Consider the following 17,038-nt stretch of genomic DNA (forward strand, 5'->3'; position numbering starts at 1 on the left):
AGAGGAACAGAGAAAAAGGGGGAGAGAAAGAAAGAAAAGAGCCTGTGCGTGTTTTCGCAGGCGGAGTTTCCTTCTTGTGCACCGTTGGAATTCACTGTATCTGTATTTCTTTCCTCGGGATAGCTGGAGGAGACAGAAGGAGTGAGAAAGCGCCGCCAGCGAGCAGATGTTATAGCTGGACTATCCGTGTTTCCAGCCTGACAATCGAGCGTATCATCTACGAAAATGTGGCAGCCCGCGTCGGAACGACTGCAGGTAAGACTGGACGTCTCATTACTGTAAGAAACGCTTTTGATATCGGTCGTTCATTTTGGAGCCACGGCGTGCAGGCCAACCAATGGGCACACGAGCTTCTCATCCAGCAAACCTCATCCAGCCTCCATTTATCAGATAAAATGTTACACTGGCGCTGTGTGGCTCTTCAACTTTTCCTCTGAAGCTCAGAGGTTCTGGACTGGTGCTGGGAGCCTGGTCACAAAACTGAGTTTTAACAGTTCTTTCTGAACCATATCATGCCGTTCCAGACCCAAGGCCATTTCATACCATTGGTGAGTGGGTTTGCAGTCTACGAAATGGCTTTGTTGTGCTGGAACTCGCTGTACTTCTGAGATTCCTCAGGATGCGTTCACACAGGACTCGTTCTTCCGGTGCGTTTGCTCTTTTTTAAACACCAGGGGCCCCGTGATCATGCAAGAGACCAGGGGCCAGTTGCATAAACACAGCCACTATGTGAATACTGTGTGTGACCAACTAATCTGTCTAACTTTTGGGATTCAAATTAGACCAATCTATCTTTTTATGTAACAGACTTTTAAAAAAAGAATTGATGAGTTGCTTGCAATACTAGAGGCAGTTTATGTAACTGGTCACTGGAGTTTTAAAATTGTGATTTCCAGGCCTTGAGATGTAGAAATTATTAAAATGTGTTAAAGTCATGGAAAGTCCAGACAATTACATTTTCCCTGCTGAAAAGACAAAGCTGGTTTGTTGGTTTAAGATGGTCTTCCATCAAGCCGGTGTTCTGCTGGTCTTCCAGCCTAAAGTTCCTTTAACCCCTATAAAACCAGCGAATCAGCTTGAAGGGATAGTTCTCCCAAAAATGAATATTCTGTCATCATTCACTCACCCTAAACTTTTTCCAAACCTGTATGAATTTCTTTCTACTGCTGAACGCAAAAGAAGGAATAAACAGTTGATGGGCCCCATTGCCTTTCATGGTATTGTTTTTTTTTCACACTATGGAGCCCATCAACTGTTTGGTTACCCATATTCTTCAAAATATATTCTATTGTGTTCAGCAGAAGAAATAAATTCATACAGGTTTGGAACAACTTGAGGGTGAGTAAATTACAGAATTTTAATTTTTGGGTGAACCATCCCTTTAAGGCCCATTCACACTAAGAACAATAACTATATTAGCAACCACACCAACACACGATATCATTTTATTTATTATAAGCACGCTCTGCAGTTACTTTGTCTGCCGCTTTAAATACTTGAGCTCTTCAAAGCAGGATGGATTCTGATTGGCTGTCAATGTTTTTATAGTTGGAAATAATCATTGTGTAAGTGATTCCAATGATATTGGTCCCCTATGCTGTTATCTTTTTAGTTGTGGTGTTGAGCACTCTGCTATTCTTTGAAATTTCAAACAATCTTTAAAACTAAATCTTTACCTACATCTTCCTTGATGTGAACAGGCCTTTAGTCTGTTTTAAGCCAGTTTAAGATGTGTGCTGTGTTGAAACATGGTAGCTGGTTTCTAGCTGGTCCACGCTGGTCATTAACTGGTCTTTAGCTCAGCAACAAAGTTACCAGCTGGTGTTACCAGCTCAAAGTGTTTAAGATGGTCTTTGAAGCATGGGAGCTGGTCAGCCTGCTAATGACCAGCTTGAACTAGCTAATAACCATGGACCAGCGAGAAACCTACCATTTTCCAGAACACAGATACAGGCTTAAACTAAATATTATTCCATGGGTTAATCCTCATCCACTAATCAAAAACGACTTTAAACTCCATGGAAAAGTCATGGAAATTGGTATAAAAGGTGTGGGAATCGTGAAGTAGGCGTGAGATGGACTTTGGTTATCGCTTAACATTGTACAACGATTAGCGCAGGTTTTTAAGTCGGCGTGTCAAGTAAAAAGAGTTCAAGATGCCTGCGTTCAGAACCGTTCCATCTCGCTGTTTCAGAACCGGGTTTATGCATGCAGCACATCTGGTGACAAGCTGTGCGTCTTGGTTTTTTTGCAGCGTAGCCGTGCAGGTGAGCGACACTGGCATCCAGTTCTTGTGCATAATATTTAGCCACATTTCTCCAAGCATTCGGGTTCATCCTGTTAGAAGTCCAGCAGTTACCTGTAAATCTCCTTTAAATAAAAAAGAAAAGTTCATGTCAAGTATTTGTATCTCCTGGGGTGCTGGGCTTCACGTCTCCACTGTTTGTAATATTATCCAGATGTGGAGCGGGACAGACTATGCCAGATGAACTTGCACAATCTTTCCTCACGGAGTTTGGCATGGCGACACTGATTAAATACCATAGTAAACTCTTTTGAATCTACAAAACTTGCTGTTATACGTGGCAAAATGGTTGTATTGAACCACTATAAACGATTTAAAACCATCTAACGACATCAAGTTTTTATTAATCTACCACAGTTCTGTGCAAAGGGGGTTCAACATTGAAAGTTTTCCTTCCTGAACCAATCAAGTAGATTATATCTGTATTTAATAAGCTTAGGCTAAATTTGTTAGTCAGAATGGTTGTTAGTTATAAACAAATATAATTCATTGTGGTATTTCACTGACTTTTCACATGATTTAAACCAGCCTGTTCCTTATTAGACCACGATCCATGACCTAAATCCATTCAAGTCCCTGTTTTGAGTTAATCTCTGTTAAAACTTCAAACATGGCGAGTATTTCAGGAATATGCTCACTGCTGTCAGTGGACACCATTATCGTCATAAATAAATCGCATACAAGGGGCCGTTTCTAATGCTTTCATACTGTACAGTTGAAAGGGACAGGCTATGTTTATGTACTTCAAATTAAAGAGGTCATGACAATTTTGTTAATGATTTAAATATGTTCCTTGAGGTTCACTTATAATTTTTTTTTTTTTTTTTTTGCACAAAAAAACAAATGTGGAAAAACTATTATTTTGTAACCCTCAATCTCTGTCTGAAATGATCAGTTTTTTAAGGGGCGGCTCCTTTAAGGTTAGTCAGTAAAGGGCCACTGTTATGATTGGCTAACGTCATTGCATAGGAAACAGTATCAACAGTAGTGGTCGACCGATACTGTTTTTTTGATGGCCGATTTCGATATCTTAGAGAGCAGGGTAGCCGATGGCTGATATTTTATATATATATATATATATATATATATATTTATTTATTTATTTTTTAATCAATATTTAATAAATTATAAATAAATTACAAAACAAATCCTTAAAATAAACATGCTTATACTTTAGATGGCAACTTCTTGAATCTGCAATCCTATTACAGTATTTTTCACAAATAAAGTAATTGTTTAAAAATATATGAATATGTGAATAAAAAGGAAGTAAACACTGTAACAGGGCTCTCAGTATTCTGGTAATTTTGTGCGCACTGGTAATCATATTTTTTCAAATAAAGACAAGGTAACGCTAATTTTACATACAGCACAGTGAAAACGATATGAATATGACACAGTGGATATGACTGGATATAGCACAGCATATTTTAAATGAAGGATTTAAAGTTTTTTGATCGCGTCTCCTGTGAAGCTGATCTTCTGTTCGCATTCACTCACTTCGCACGGACCGACCGTCACTCGCAGTAACACGTTTATCCAGGCTACAAATGCACACTTCACAAGATATCACAGCTGGATTTGATTAAATCTGTAAGGTTTGTGAAATTAAATGTTTATTAGATATTGAGAGATTTGTTTAAATGTAGATGCGCATTTGCTGAATGTTGACAGTAAATGATAAAGTATTTTAGCCTGATTGTTTGCCTTTTCTGTTACAAATAATACAAAAGCAACGCTTTACTTTTTCACATACCATTTACTTTCTTTGTTTACCAGTTCTGTCTAACAAAGTATTCGATATGACTGACAGAGATCGTAAACTAATGAAGACGGAGAATGAGAGTGAGCGCTGTGTGATCCGGTGCTGCCGTTCTCTTCTCAGGCGCTGGTGTTCTCAGCGCCGCCCGGCAAAATAAAAGTCCGGAGCGCCGTTAAAATAAAAGTCCCGCTTCCAACACATCGGCCTATCAGAAAAACGTATCGGCTAATGCCGAATTGCGATATTTAAAAAAAATGCCAAATATCGGCCTTAGCGATATATCGGTCGACCACTAATCATCAGCCACTCGCTATTGCACGTAAGAAAGTGTTTTGAAAACATTATCCGTAAATCTGTCATTTACAGACAAAGCATTATGAAACGGTTTGTGATTTAGCTGCTGTCAGATTCAGTGCAGTTGGCTGCTTCATCTGTCAGCAAAAGTTTCTTTGCGAACTCTCCATTACACTGTGAAGGTTCTTTCACTCTTCCATTTGTCCTGTTGTCGACAGACTCAATTGTGTGGATATGTCAGAAACTGAACACACATCTGTATACTGTATCCAGTGTAGACAAGAGTCAGTGATTATAATGGGTTACATTAGCTTTTGACGCAACACACATCCAGTGTAGACAGCGACTGAATGCCAGTGGGCGGGGCCTATGGTGCGATGATGTGTAACTATTCGTCGATGTCTTGCTGGAGGCAGTCTTATGTAAAGGCATTTGCCTGTGTGATGTCACAAAAACACGTCAGTCAATATCTAAATGAGCCGTTTTTGGAGCTTGATTAAATAACAACTTTTCTAACACCATTAATTTAAAACTATCCGTGTTTCCAATTAGTCAAAACATCAGTATAAAATATTGCACTTACATGCTCAGATTTGGATTTCCATGTGTTCACAGGTGCCGCGAAACACATTCATCTGCACAGTCACAGAGCCGAAGCACAACCAAAACAATGTTCTTCTGCAAAATGCATACAGTTTTGTTTTATAACTAGCCTAGAAATCTAGACGCACCCTAGCGGCAGCAAAATTTATTTTGCAGCCAGTGTAGTCTAGCAACTCTCCGTTGACTTTCGAGCTGGAAAAAACAAACTCTAGTCAGGCCAATCAAATCGTGTCTCGAGTCGGTGGGCGGGCTTAACATAATGACGGCAGAGTTGTGACGGTTCTGCGTGAATTCCCTGCTACTTGAAAACAAAGAATGGTGGCTGCTGCTGGCGAACAGCGGTCTTTCGAATCGGCTTTGCCGTGACTCTGGAGGACTTGGAGTTAAGCTTTTCTTTGAGAAAATAAGAAAGAACGGCACTTAAGTCATTCTTAAAAAAGGAAGATGTGTTTGTAGTTTTGCAGACCAGATACGGCAAAAGTTTAATCTATCAACTAGCTCCGCTGGTGGGCAAATGCTCTGGGGTGCGTTTCCCGAAAGCATCGTTGGCCAACTATGGTCGCAAGTTCATCGCAATGTCCATTGAACTCTATTGGTAACGAGGGAACTTGCGACCATAGTTGGCTAACGATGCTTTCGGGAAACGCACCCCTGGTTGGTTGTAGCACTGTCCTATTGCGTGCAGAGGGAATTTCAAAGACAACCGTTTATCCCGCCCCTCGGATTGAGCCGTGCCAATGGTGAGTTGCCAGACCTAACATCTTGATGTAGGTCTGGCTTGCCAGGCTATTTTATAACCGCTAGAGGGCCAAAAGTTACATAGTGGACATTTAAAGACAGCTAATATGATGTCTGAATGTTTGTGGATCTGGGGTGAACTCTTTTATAATCTCATATAAAACTGGCTTTAGTAGGATTCAGTGTATTCCATGGGATGTCTTAAGAGCATTACATTATGGAGATTTGAATCCGATGGGATTATACCATCAAACACTGCAATCAGATCTCATGATGTAACAATAGGATCTCATATCTTATAATAGCCAAAGTATAACCAGCGATATCTTGGCCATAGTTGAAGAATACATTAGCATTAAGAGTTTTGTCCTCTTACAGCACCCCACCCAGCGTAAACCCCACTCTTTTAGATCTCAACAGGCCCTTTCAAGAACCAGCCTCAAGATCCAGTTGTTTTTTAGTTGACCCTTGTGGTTCAGTGACTTTGTGCAGACCAGCTTGTACTGGTGTTTTCACACTTTCTTCATTTTGAAATAAGACAGAGCATGTTCTCACTTGGATCTGAGAAAGAATGTAGTAAGTGTGGTTTAGCACTCTGAAAACTGTGAAATGTTTATTAAAGGAATATTCTGGGTTTAATAAAAGATAAAGAATAAGATAAATCATTAATTACTCACCCTCATGTTGTTCCAAACCCATAAGAATTTCGTTCATCTTTGGAACACAAATGAAGATAGATGTGAATAAAAGCCTAAATTCAGTCTGTTCATCATATAAAGCGATCGAGCCTCTTCAGAAAATGTGGTCTAAATTCATATGGATTAGTTCTACATTAGCCTCTCTCTTTATGGACTTTTTGAACAAAGTGTCAGTTGCGTAGCTGTCAGTAGAAAGACTGAAAACTCTCAGATTTCATCAAAAAGATCTTCAGTTGTGTTCTGAAGATGAACGAAAGTCTTACGAGTTTGGAACGACATGAGGCTGAGTAATGTTTGTGTGAACTATCCCTTTAAGCTCAACTGACAGTATTTGTGGTGTAATGTTGACTATCACATAAAAAAAAATCGACTTTTGTTTTTTCGAATGGGGGCGATTTTTGGTGGAAGCAGAAACGTGAAACTTCCTTTATGAATGCACTTCCACGCATGATTATGCACATACTGTACATAGTTCCTCTGTTAACATTTGTGTTTTATTTGTGCTGTAAAGTTCTTGCCATTTTTATGATTGTTTTAGGTGTTAGGTTGCGATGACAAAGTTGTAAAATTAGCTATAACATTAAATGGTTAGTAAGTGATTTTTTTTCCCTCATACTAAACTCATTATGTTGTTTGTCTTGTGGCTAAATAATGTTTGTTGATTGGCTCCATTCACCTCAATTATAAGTACATCACTTAAGTCTAGTACACACAGTCTAAATTTATTTTTGTGGTAAATAAATGTCCCCCAAGTGAATTTATCTTATAAAATTCTGGATTCAATACAAGTTAAACTCTGTCAACTTGAGGGCTTGAGTGAAAAATATTTTTTTTTGAGGTTTTGAGACCAACACATACTTCAGATCACTCCTAAATTGCTGTCTAAAATAATACAGAACGTTCTGACCGATGTAATCTCAGTGTTGCACAAACACACATTCTTAGCACCATAGATCAGGGCATCAGGGTCTCTCTGTGGGCTTCACTGTGATTTCTCAGTACTTTCCCATCAGTGATCCCAAAAGATCTCAAAGACGACCCAGTACAGTTATACCAGTGCCACCCTAGTGCCTGGCAGTGGGCTGATGTTGCAGTTAACGAAGGGATTTAATTGATTTTCAGACAATGCAAATAAATAAGAAACTAATTCTCGAGCCGTCCGCACACACAAACACTTGTGTACACCGATTCCTTCCCAACGCACTTTTCTCAAAACGCAGTGAAGCACTCTCAGTGTCCGCTGCATGGTAACCATGACTACCAGCAGGCTCTCTCTTTGTGGCGTTTCCATGGTAACGGGCATCGCTGGGTTGATGGCGATGCTCAGTCTCATTTTCTTCTCTCCCTTTCTGTGATCTGGAACCATTCTGGTGTATTCTGTGTTTATGTTCCTCGATTTGAGTTTATAATCCTTTGTCCTTTATTATCCGGATGATCATTTTGCAGTCATAACAACTGAAAGATGATTCCACTCCTAAAAAAAATACAAATTTAGCCTACTCCCCCTCATGTCGTTTCAAACCCACATGACTAAATTTTTTTTTCTTTTTCTGCAGAACACAAAAAGAGAAAATCTGAAAGCTGTTTTCCATGCAACTCAAGCTTTCAAGCTTCAAAAAGGTTGCAGAAACACCATTTAAGTGATTGGTTTGACTTTTTGTGTTATATTCAAAGTTTTTTTTAAAGTCATATGATTGCTTTGAATGATAAACAGACTTAAAGGGATAGTTCACCCAAAGATTTTATTTCTGTCTTCATTTACTCACACTCAAGTTGTTCCAAAGTCCAAACCTGCATGAATATGGGTAACCAAACAGGACCAGGGTCCCATTGACTTTCATAGTAAGGTTTTTTTTTTTTTTTTTTTTTTATACTATGGAAGTCAATGGAGCCCATGAACTGCCTGGTTACCCATATTCTTCAAAATATCTTCTTTTGTGTTCAGCAGAAGAAATAAATTCATGCAGGTTTGGAACAACTTGAGGGTGAGTAAATTATGAACTATCCCTTTTAAATTCAAGCTGTTATTGAGTTATAAACTTCTGCTCCAGTGAGATGTTAACTCGTGAGACTGGCTCATTTCAGTGAGTCAGTGAGCTGAACACGACATGCGAGCGAGGAAACGTTGACAGAATTTCCATTTGTTGTTGGAGAACTATTATTTTAGATTGTGCTCGTGATCAGTTTGGTTGCCTAAGCCAGAATTATAATCATGTTGCAATGCCCAAAACAGCATAAATTATGCCCACATTGCAAATTATGCCAACATTGATTTATTTTTTCCCCTAAATGAAATGTCATATTTGTTCCAACAGATGCAAGAAGTTCTTCTTTCCCTTCCTACTTAGTCATCATTATTTTCTGTCAACACTTAAATTTCATTTCCCTCTAAATTCAAAATGTGATGCACTTCTGTCTTTGTTAAGAGAGATCACTAGACAAATGCAGGCTGCATTGAGTAGAACCTAAAGAAATATTTCCAGATTTGATCCATTTATTGAAAGCAACATAGGTTTAATATTTCATCACTAGACATCCAGGGCTTGGCTCTAAATCAAATTGCAAAGCTAATTACAAATGCAAATAATTCTTTTTTTCAGGACTTCTAATATTACTACTATACATAAAATTGACTAAAGTTGAGTTCAAAATCTCAAAGAATTGAGTTCATTTGCGTTCTCAAATAAATATTCAGTTCATTTTTAATGGGAGGAGTAGGGTTGCAAAGGGGCGGAAAATTTCCGGTAAATTTCCATAGGAAGTTAAGCTGGGGAATTTTGGAAATATTCATTACCACGGCAACCGCTTGCCGAAAGTACAACCACTCTGAAAGTAACTGTACACATAAGAGACGGATAGATACATTATTTAAGGTTATTTCTATTCGTTAGAATATTGATATATGAACTTGTTGTCAAGTAAGCCCCGTTGCGAGCAAGAGCAAAGGCTCTCTAAACTTTCAGTGTGCTGCACTGCTCTAGTTGACTTCTGCGCCTTCCCCCCCGAAAATATCACGTTAATTTTGAAAACATAATTCCTTTTGTGGATCCTCTTGGTCTTTCTTCATGTTTCTTTGACAAATATCAGTGTCTCAGTCTCACGCACGCTGCACACGAGTTAACCACGCCTACTTATTTACATGTTGCGTTATACACGGAATAAAAAAATCTGTTACGGTTTACATTTTCTTCCGCGGTAACGATATATACCGTCATACCGCCCAGCCCTACTTATGTGGTAAATAGTTATGCTAGCTTATTTAGCATCTAACTTATCAGCTTGCTATCTAGATGAATACATTTGTATGTGATATTTGCAATTTAAACATTTAATAAATATATTTCCCCATAATATCATCAAAACTTACTTCACTTTGTTTAGTCCACAGGCTTAAATGTCTGCCTTCAATAGTCTTGTGCTTTGGGCTTCTGTACATGTGATGGAGGCATGCACAGTGCCAGTAGGGGGTGTGGTCTCAATAGCCATGCAGTAAGCAGTGTGCTATGTGCATGTGATTGAGGAATGGCATGGATATTCAAGTGTATTTGAATGGCAACTGTTTGTTTTAGTCAAGATTATGCTAAAATATACTTTCCTCAACTATATTTAAGTTCCCTATGAAGAGCCTACCTTCAAATTTGAAAATTCCCAGTTTATTCCCGTTTATTCCCATTAATTCCTGTTAATTCCCTTAAATTCCCATTAATTCCCATGGAAAGTTTCCATGAATTTTGCAACCCTAGGGAGGAGCATGCGGGTGCAGTCCAGTCTCAGCTTGTCAGAGTTACCTTGATGTTTGACTCATAAATAAAAGTTAATTTACTAAAACATCCAGATCTATCCGGAAAAGACGCCCCTGTTAGCTGCTAGTTCCCTGTCTGTCCCGTTACAAAATTGCTTGTAGAAATTTCCATCCCACCTTGTTCCAGTGTTTGTCATCATTATAAGTGAACTGAAGTGAACCCACCCTCAAAGTTAAAAAAAAAAAACTTCAGTCTTTCTGTAGTTTGTTCGCATGGAGAGGAGAGATTTGGGTTTGGCATTTGAATGAAGTATGTGTTTTTGGGTGTTCTTTAAAGGATTAATTGAGTGAACTGCAGCACAATATGGCCTTATTCTGTTACAATGCAGAGTTTCCAAGAATATCATTTGGTTTCTGTGTGTGTGTGTGTGTGTGTTGAGTGAGTTTAGGATATTAGCTTCTCAATAGTGTCTGGCAGGACTGTCCTACAGGGTTCACAGAGAGCTTATGCTGGGGTATGTGTGGAGCCCATTTAACCAGTGTATATTTTATTAGTGTGTGTGCGAGAGAGAGTGGTTTGTTTGAGAGTGTTTGAGTGGTCTCTTTGCGTCAATGCTGCTTGACATTGATTGGTGTTTTTAGGAAGGTGGGAGGGGCCAACATTGCCTTTGAGGTTTTCCGCTACCATTGGCATCTTCCCACGCCATTTTTGATGGTCTATTGTATCCTGTGGCATCAACCAATGGCAGCATGGGACCTCCTACGTGTCTGTCCTGACTTGGCCCTGGCAGGTCCATGTGAAACCCAACACAGACCCTCATAAAGTTATATGCACCCACACTGGAACTTACGAGCTTTGTCTGGACACACTCTCATTCTTAGCAACCTACCATTGGCGTATACCATCTCTGTGTGAAAGTCGGCTTTTAAATGGGCCAATAAATCGCCTTTGGAGAGCAACTGGCATTCTTCGAATCACTGAGCTGCAGGAAAATGACAATGCTGATTGGCTGTTGGCACCACAAGAATACCAAGACCAAATAATACAGTGTGAAAGTAGTAGTGCAGCTTTGCACATTCAGTATTTTTAAAATCAACTAGTCGTGGGTTACCGAAACAAGTCAACTAATCTGATCAGACACATTAACGTAAAAAAATAGCTAGATTACGCTTAGAATTAAACAGGATGCAGACACATTTTTAGTTAAAAAAAAATATTTTTAGACTAATAAGGCCAATATAAACTTTTTCCCCGCCAGTGTTTTGAAAAAAGCCTGCCAGTGCCAGCATTTTTTATCATTTTCACAAAAGTTTCATGACCCACTGAATATTTTATTGTTTGAATGTCTGAACGTGCAATAAATAACCCGTTTTATTTTAGCTTCATGCATTCTTTTTTTAGTAGATCGAGTCCATCAACACCCCCAAAGCTTCACAGTCCTGTAGCTCGTCCTGGGTCGACATTTCATTCGGTAACGTTAGGCAGTTTTGATTTATTTGCTGTTTAATGATATTTTACAGATGGATTTGCTTATGCTATCGTTTGTTTCTGCTTCTTCACATGTCTTTTTGATCTGGAGATTCTGTACTCTTTCAGAAGATGTGTCATAGCGCCCCCTACCGTATAACATTGAAAACATGGAAAGAGTTAAAATACTTTATCCATGTAGTGAATAACTAGATGATCATTGAAACTTACAGGGGGAAATTTTCGAAAACAAGTTTCGGCCAAACAGTTAAACAAAGTTTGAAAACATTGGCTAAATCATTGTCAGGATGGCTACAAATGTCCCTGAAGATGAGTGGAGATGGCAAACTCATTGCTTTGTAGTTCAGTTGTGGAAGTCATTAAGTCAAGGCTTTTGGCGGCAGAACAGTGTTTTGGATTGTTGCAGATATTGGCAGACTGTTGCATTTAACTCAAAATATTCCTTTAAGGGAAAAGACTCTGTTTATGTGATTCTGACCTATATTTTTGGGTCCAAATTGCTGAGGAAGATCGCCAGAAGTGAGCTATTTGTGTGCGTATGAAATATGAGGCTTGTCAGATGTAATCAAGCTGATAGCCGCCAGAGATCTGCCTGAACCGTTTCCATTGTCTCGCTGTCTCTCTAACTCACTCCAGCTCTCTCATGTTTTTCTCTTTCTGTCTCTCTGTGTGAGTGATATATGAATGACCAGAGACACTCCTGGTCTTGTTAAACCCATCATTGCAAGACAGACCCACAAACAGGCGTATAATGTGTTAAACACTGACATAGTTAGGTCCGTCCCTCACCCACACACACAACAGACAGGGCACACACATTTACACATGCTTCACTACTCAGCCATTTAGTTCAGATCTGATAAGTTAATTCACCCACCTTTATTAAACGCACACATAAACACTGCGTAATTTTGTGTTTTTGAATTTGTGCATGTTTGTTTGACGTAGACCTCACAGAAGTAATTAGATTCCATCTTATCTATATTTACATTCTTAACAGATACTTAGTCTACGAAAGTAACTTTTTTTCCCAACAAGTTTTATGACTGGTAACTGCTACCTATTCAACTTAATTGACAAATTTACCAATGTAAAGTTAAACGGTATTGTTTTTTCCACTGTAGAATATATTTTTATTTGCTCTGATGTTTTTTAATTGAGTTGAAATTACTTTTTTGTTGTTTTTATTAACATTAAGTTTTATTTACTTTTACTTCAAGATTTGGCTACCCTTTGACCACCCTTTAGAATTTGTAGTTGGACACACCTCGGTCCCCTTGTGGACTTCGGTCCATTTGGCACTAATACACATGTTGGCACTCATGTTGATGACGCAAATGTGCCAAATAATGGAATCAAGCTTGGATTCGGACCCAGTGATAAAGCAATTGTGAAATTCAGTGATTGCCAGCCCTGTTCCCAGAGGCACCACATCAGTACACATTTTGGATATCGACTTGAAGTCATTACTAATGAACTGATGAGAACAATCAGTTAGGTGTGATTAGGTACTTTTGGGCAGGAACATGTTTGGGAACCACTAGCTTAATTCATTGTCAGGGTGGCATTATGCTGCATATGAGACACTAAAGATTGTTTGGAGACAACAAACTCAGGGCATCAGTGGTTCAGGTGTGGAAGTCATTAAGTGAAGATCATTGGTAGCAGATTGGGCCAAGAACAGTGTTTTGAATCGAACTGCAGAAGAAATTGGCAGGCATTGTGAAGACCTCAGCAGAGAGATAATGTAAGAAACATTTTGGAGGTTCAAAATAAGTCTAGCGACAGCATTTTGGTGTGCTGGGAGATGGAGGACATAGACCCTAGTAAGAGTAGAAGCCATTTTTAACGTGAATGAAGATTAGGCTGTGCGAGATAGAAACAGTCTGTTGACCGTATATCTTTAGATTGACAGAATGTCTAAAAAACTTTCATTAATAAACAAGAAACTCTGGAAAACATGAGAAATTTAAAAGAGCACAACAGTACATATAGGGGTGTAACGGTACACAAAAAGGTCACACTTTATTTTGATGGTCCACTTTTGACATTCTGCTAACTATAAGTAGCTTTGCAATTACATGTCAACTAACTCTCATTAGAAAATTAGTAGCCAGTAGTAGACTGATAGGTTAGGGTTTGGGTAAGAAGAATAAGTTGGCATGTAGTTGCAAAGTTACTTATAGTCAGCAAAATAAAGAGTTAGCCGATATTAAGCAGACAGTGTACTAATACTCTAATGAGAGTTAGTTGACATGTAGATACAAAGTTGCTTCTAGTTAGTTAGCAGAATGGCTATACTGTTGCAACCTGCAGTAACATACATTGCAGTTTATATACATTCATACAGAGCTGTTGTAATTGGGGGAAGATATTAGAAGTGCTTACACTTTTGGATGCTAAATATGTTTGCAAAATATTTTAGAATTGGATTAGAGTTATTGCGCTCCCATTCTAATCCGCTCCATCTATTTGATGCGCATGCATGCGCCAGCAATGACGTAGCTAAACGCAGACTGGTACTGAACTGAAAGACCCTTACTGAAAACTTTTCCTACGAATACGTGTATTGTTACACCCTTAGTACTTACTGAATTATTACTCATCAATCATAGTTAATTAGTGTGTGTGTGTGTGTGTGTGTAAAAAAATCCTATAAAATCAATCACCTAAGGGGCCGTTTACGCAACACTATTTTAAAGCGTAACTCTCGCCAAAATTCAACCTAGGGTCTTTTTGTGAATCTACCCGAGGCAAACGTTAGTTTAAAAGCATAATTAGGATGGAAACGCCACTTTTAAGATTGACCATATTTTCGTTTTTGGTCAAATTGCCTTTTGAATGGGAGTGCTAGGGGCACGAATATGATAGCATCAAAAATCGCTATTTTTAAAACACTAAGAAGGCTCGACACAACATGAAACTCTAATAACTTTCAACATAATTTGATCTCCGAATGAACTGACTGAATTTTAGTATTGTTTCTTATATAAGGATCCTTTTTCAAATACAAGGTTTTTGCATTCGGTTACGTTGCATTCGGAGATCGTCAAAATGCCGGCGGCCGGAAACAACAACAGCTACAGTGAGTTGTTCAAAACCTTTCTTTTTAGTAAACTCTGTGTACACAAACAATGTTCTCAATGCTGGAGTTCATGTGTAGAGCCTCTGGTGATACTTCGAGCAAATTTTCATGTTGTGTTGAGCCTTCTTAGTGTTTTAAAAATAGCGATTATGATGCTATCATAGTAGTGCCCCAAGCACTCCCATTCAAAAGGCAATTTGACCGAAAATGAAAATATGGTCAATCTTAAAAGTGGCGTTTCCATCCTAATTATGCTTTTAAACGAAAGTTTGCCTCGGGTAGATTCACAAAAAGACCCTAGGTTGCATTTTGGCCAGAGTTTTGTCCGCTTTAACTAACTTAAACATCCCCGTTTTTAGCAAATCATTGCCGTGTAAACGTTCCATAGTTTTAAATGCAGAAAGTGAATTTAAGCATCACAACATTATAATATACAGTGTGAAAAATGGATATTCATTCATTTTATGATTAAATATCGAATATGACTGATAAATAAAATGGGAGCTTTCTAGTTTTGTGTCGCATTGTTCTTGTTACATGCAACATCTGAAAAACAGAGATGTTTTGTGAGCTCTTGTTTTTGCTGGCCACCACAAACAGAAGAGAAACTGTGGTTCTGGTCACTTAAAACTTGCTTAATAAGTTACAGAAATGAGCTTCCAGTGTCCAAGAACATGGAGAAAATGTGCCTTCCTGAAATGAGGATGTAAGTCTGAGAACGTCCCCCTCTTTCTCAGAAACTCTCTCTCTCTCTAGAGAGGAACCCTTCGCTCTGTAGGAGGTAAAGTTTGGAAAACAATCTCTTATTTCAGGAAGGCAAGTTTAAGGTCGACATAACAAAAAGTTTGAATTCTCAGTGTTTTAGAAGATGCATTTTATTATGACTTGACGGAAACAGACAGGAATGATTTGGTACATGCAAGGACAAGGAGCAAGGACATGACAATGACAGAGCATTTATACACAAACACATGCAGTTTTTCATGGAGGACGTCCATCCCTCCAGTCTTCTGTTGAATAAGCTGTAAATAGATCAGGTTCCTACAGTCTCTGAAGGCTTTTTGACTTCCTGACTGAGAATAAAAATTAAACACAGTGAAAATATTATGAATAAAATTCCAGATTTATTTCAACATCTCGCCCTCCCCTGAACAGACCGACCTTTCTTTCTCTCTCTCTCTCTCTCTCTCTCTCTCTCTCTCTCTCTCTCTCTCTCTCTCTCTCTCTCTCTCTCTCTCTCTCTCTCTCTCTCTCTCTCTCTGTTTTTTTTTCTCTCTCTGCCTCTCTCTTTATTCTTTTATCCTCAGACCACAGGAATGTTTCTTTCTCTCAGAAAGTTGTAAAGTGCTGATTCTGGGCTCAGGGTGCATTTATACATGTGGCTTCTGTCGCTCACTCGGTTCCTCTGTCTCTCGCTCAATTCACCCTCTTTCCCATATTCTATATTCCTCCACTTTCTTCTCTCCCTTCAAAATCTTCTATCACCTATGACTATGACTCGGATGAATCTGAACGCCCGTCATTCACCAAGTTCTACAGCCTGCCCCATAAACCTTTGTTTTGTAGTACTCTCCATTTAACACATTTTACTATGTTTAAATTAAGTGTGATTCAGGAACAAATGACTCTTTTGAACTGGTTATTTTTAGTGATGTTTCCATCCATCTATTTTTGTACGCATTTTGGAATATCGCATGAAAAAATGCACTCAGTAGTATAATTTGAAAAAAAAATTTTTTTATAAGAATAGATGCGCATAAACTACAATGAAAACACATTTACAGAATAAATCCCTCGATGCACACAAAAAAAATCACGTGACTTTGCCTCAACAGATGATGTGATTGGATAACTGGATTAACCAGCTGACCAATCTCATTGCACAGCATTTCAAATGTTGGTTTGTAGTCATATATGATGACACAGTGGCTTCCACGATTCCAGCTACTTTAATTTTTATTACAGGTATTTTGCACCAATTTCCCAGGAAGTGACTATTTTATTCTCTTGAACACATGGGATGGAAACTGTGCTATATTCGCAAATGTTTTATGTCATAATCCAGTTTTGCGCACGTTAAATCCGCTACTTTGGATAGAAACACACAGAGCTGTCACACATTGTATTTATTAAATATAAATACTCTTACTCTTACAAAATGAGAGTGGTCTGAAAGAGACAGACATCTGTGTAATATCACACAAGTGTGCCATAAACTTTATGGAGTACGTTGGATGTTATGCACAAACAGTTCATTCATCCGTCCAGGTTGTGGAAGTGGTGTTTTATAAGTTTAAACAGAGGCACCTGTGAAGCTGTATT

General features: G+C 38.6%; 1 protein-coding gene across 1 annotated transcript in view; it reads left to right on the forward strand.

Annotated features, from left to right (window-relative positions):
- Nucleotides 1-17,038, forward strand: part of pid1 (phosphotyrosine interaction domain containing 1) — a 28,301-nt gene continuing 11,263 nt past the window's right edge. The window contains exon 1 of the mRNA XM_084123894.1: nucleotides 1-255. Within this exon, the coding sequence (XP_083980020.1) occupies nucleotides 226-255 (30 nt within the window). The 5' untranslated portion in view covers nucleotides 1-225. The remainder of the gene's footprint in view (nucleotides 256-17,038) is intronic.

Source organism: Abramis brama, assembly GCF_963993115.1.
Source record: "Abramis brama genome assembly, chromosome: 9".
Lineage (NCBI taxonomy): Eukaryota > Metazoa > Chordata > Actinopteri > Cypriniformes > Leuciscidae > Abramis > Abramis brama.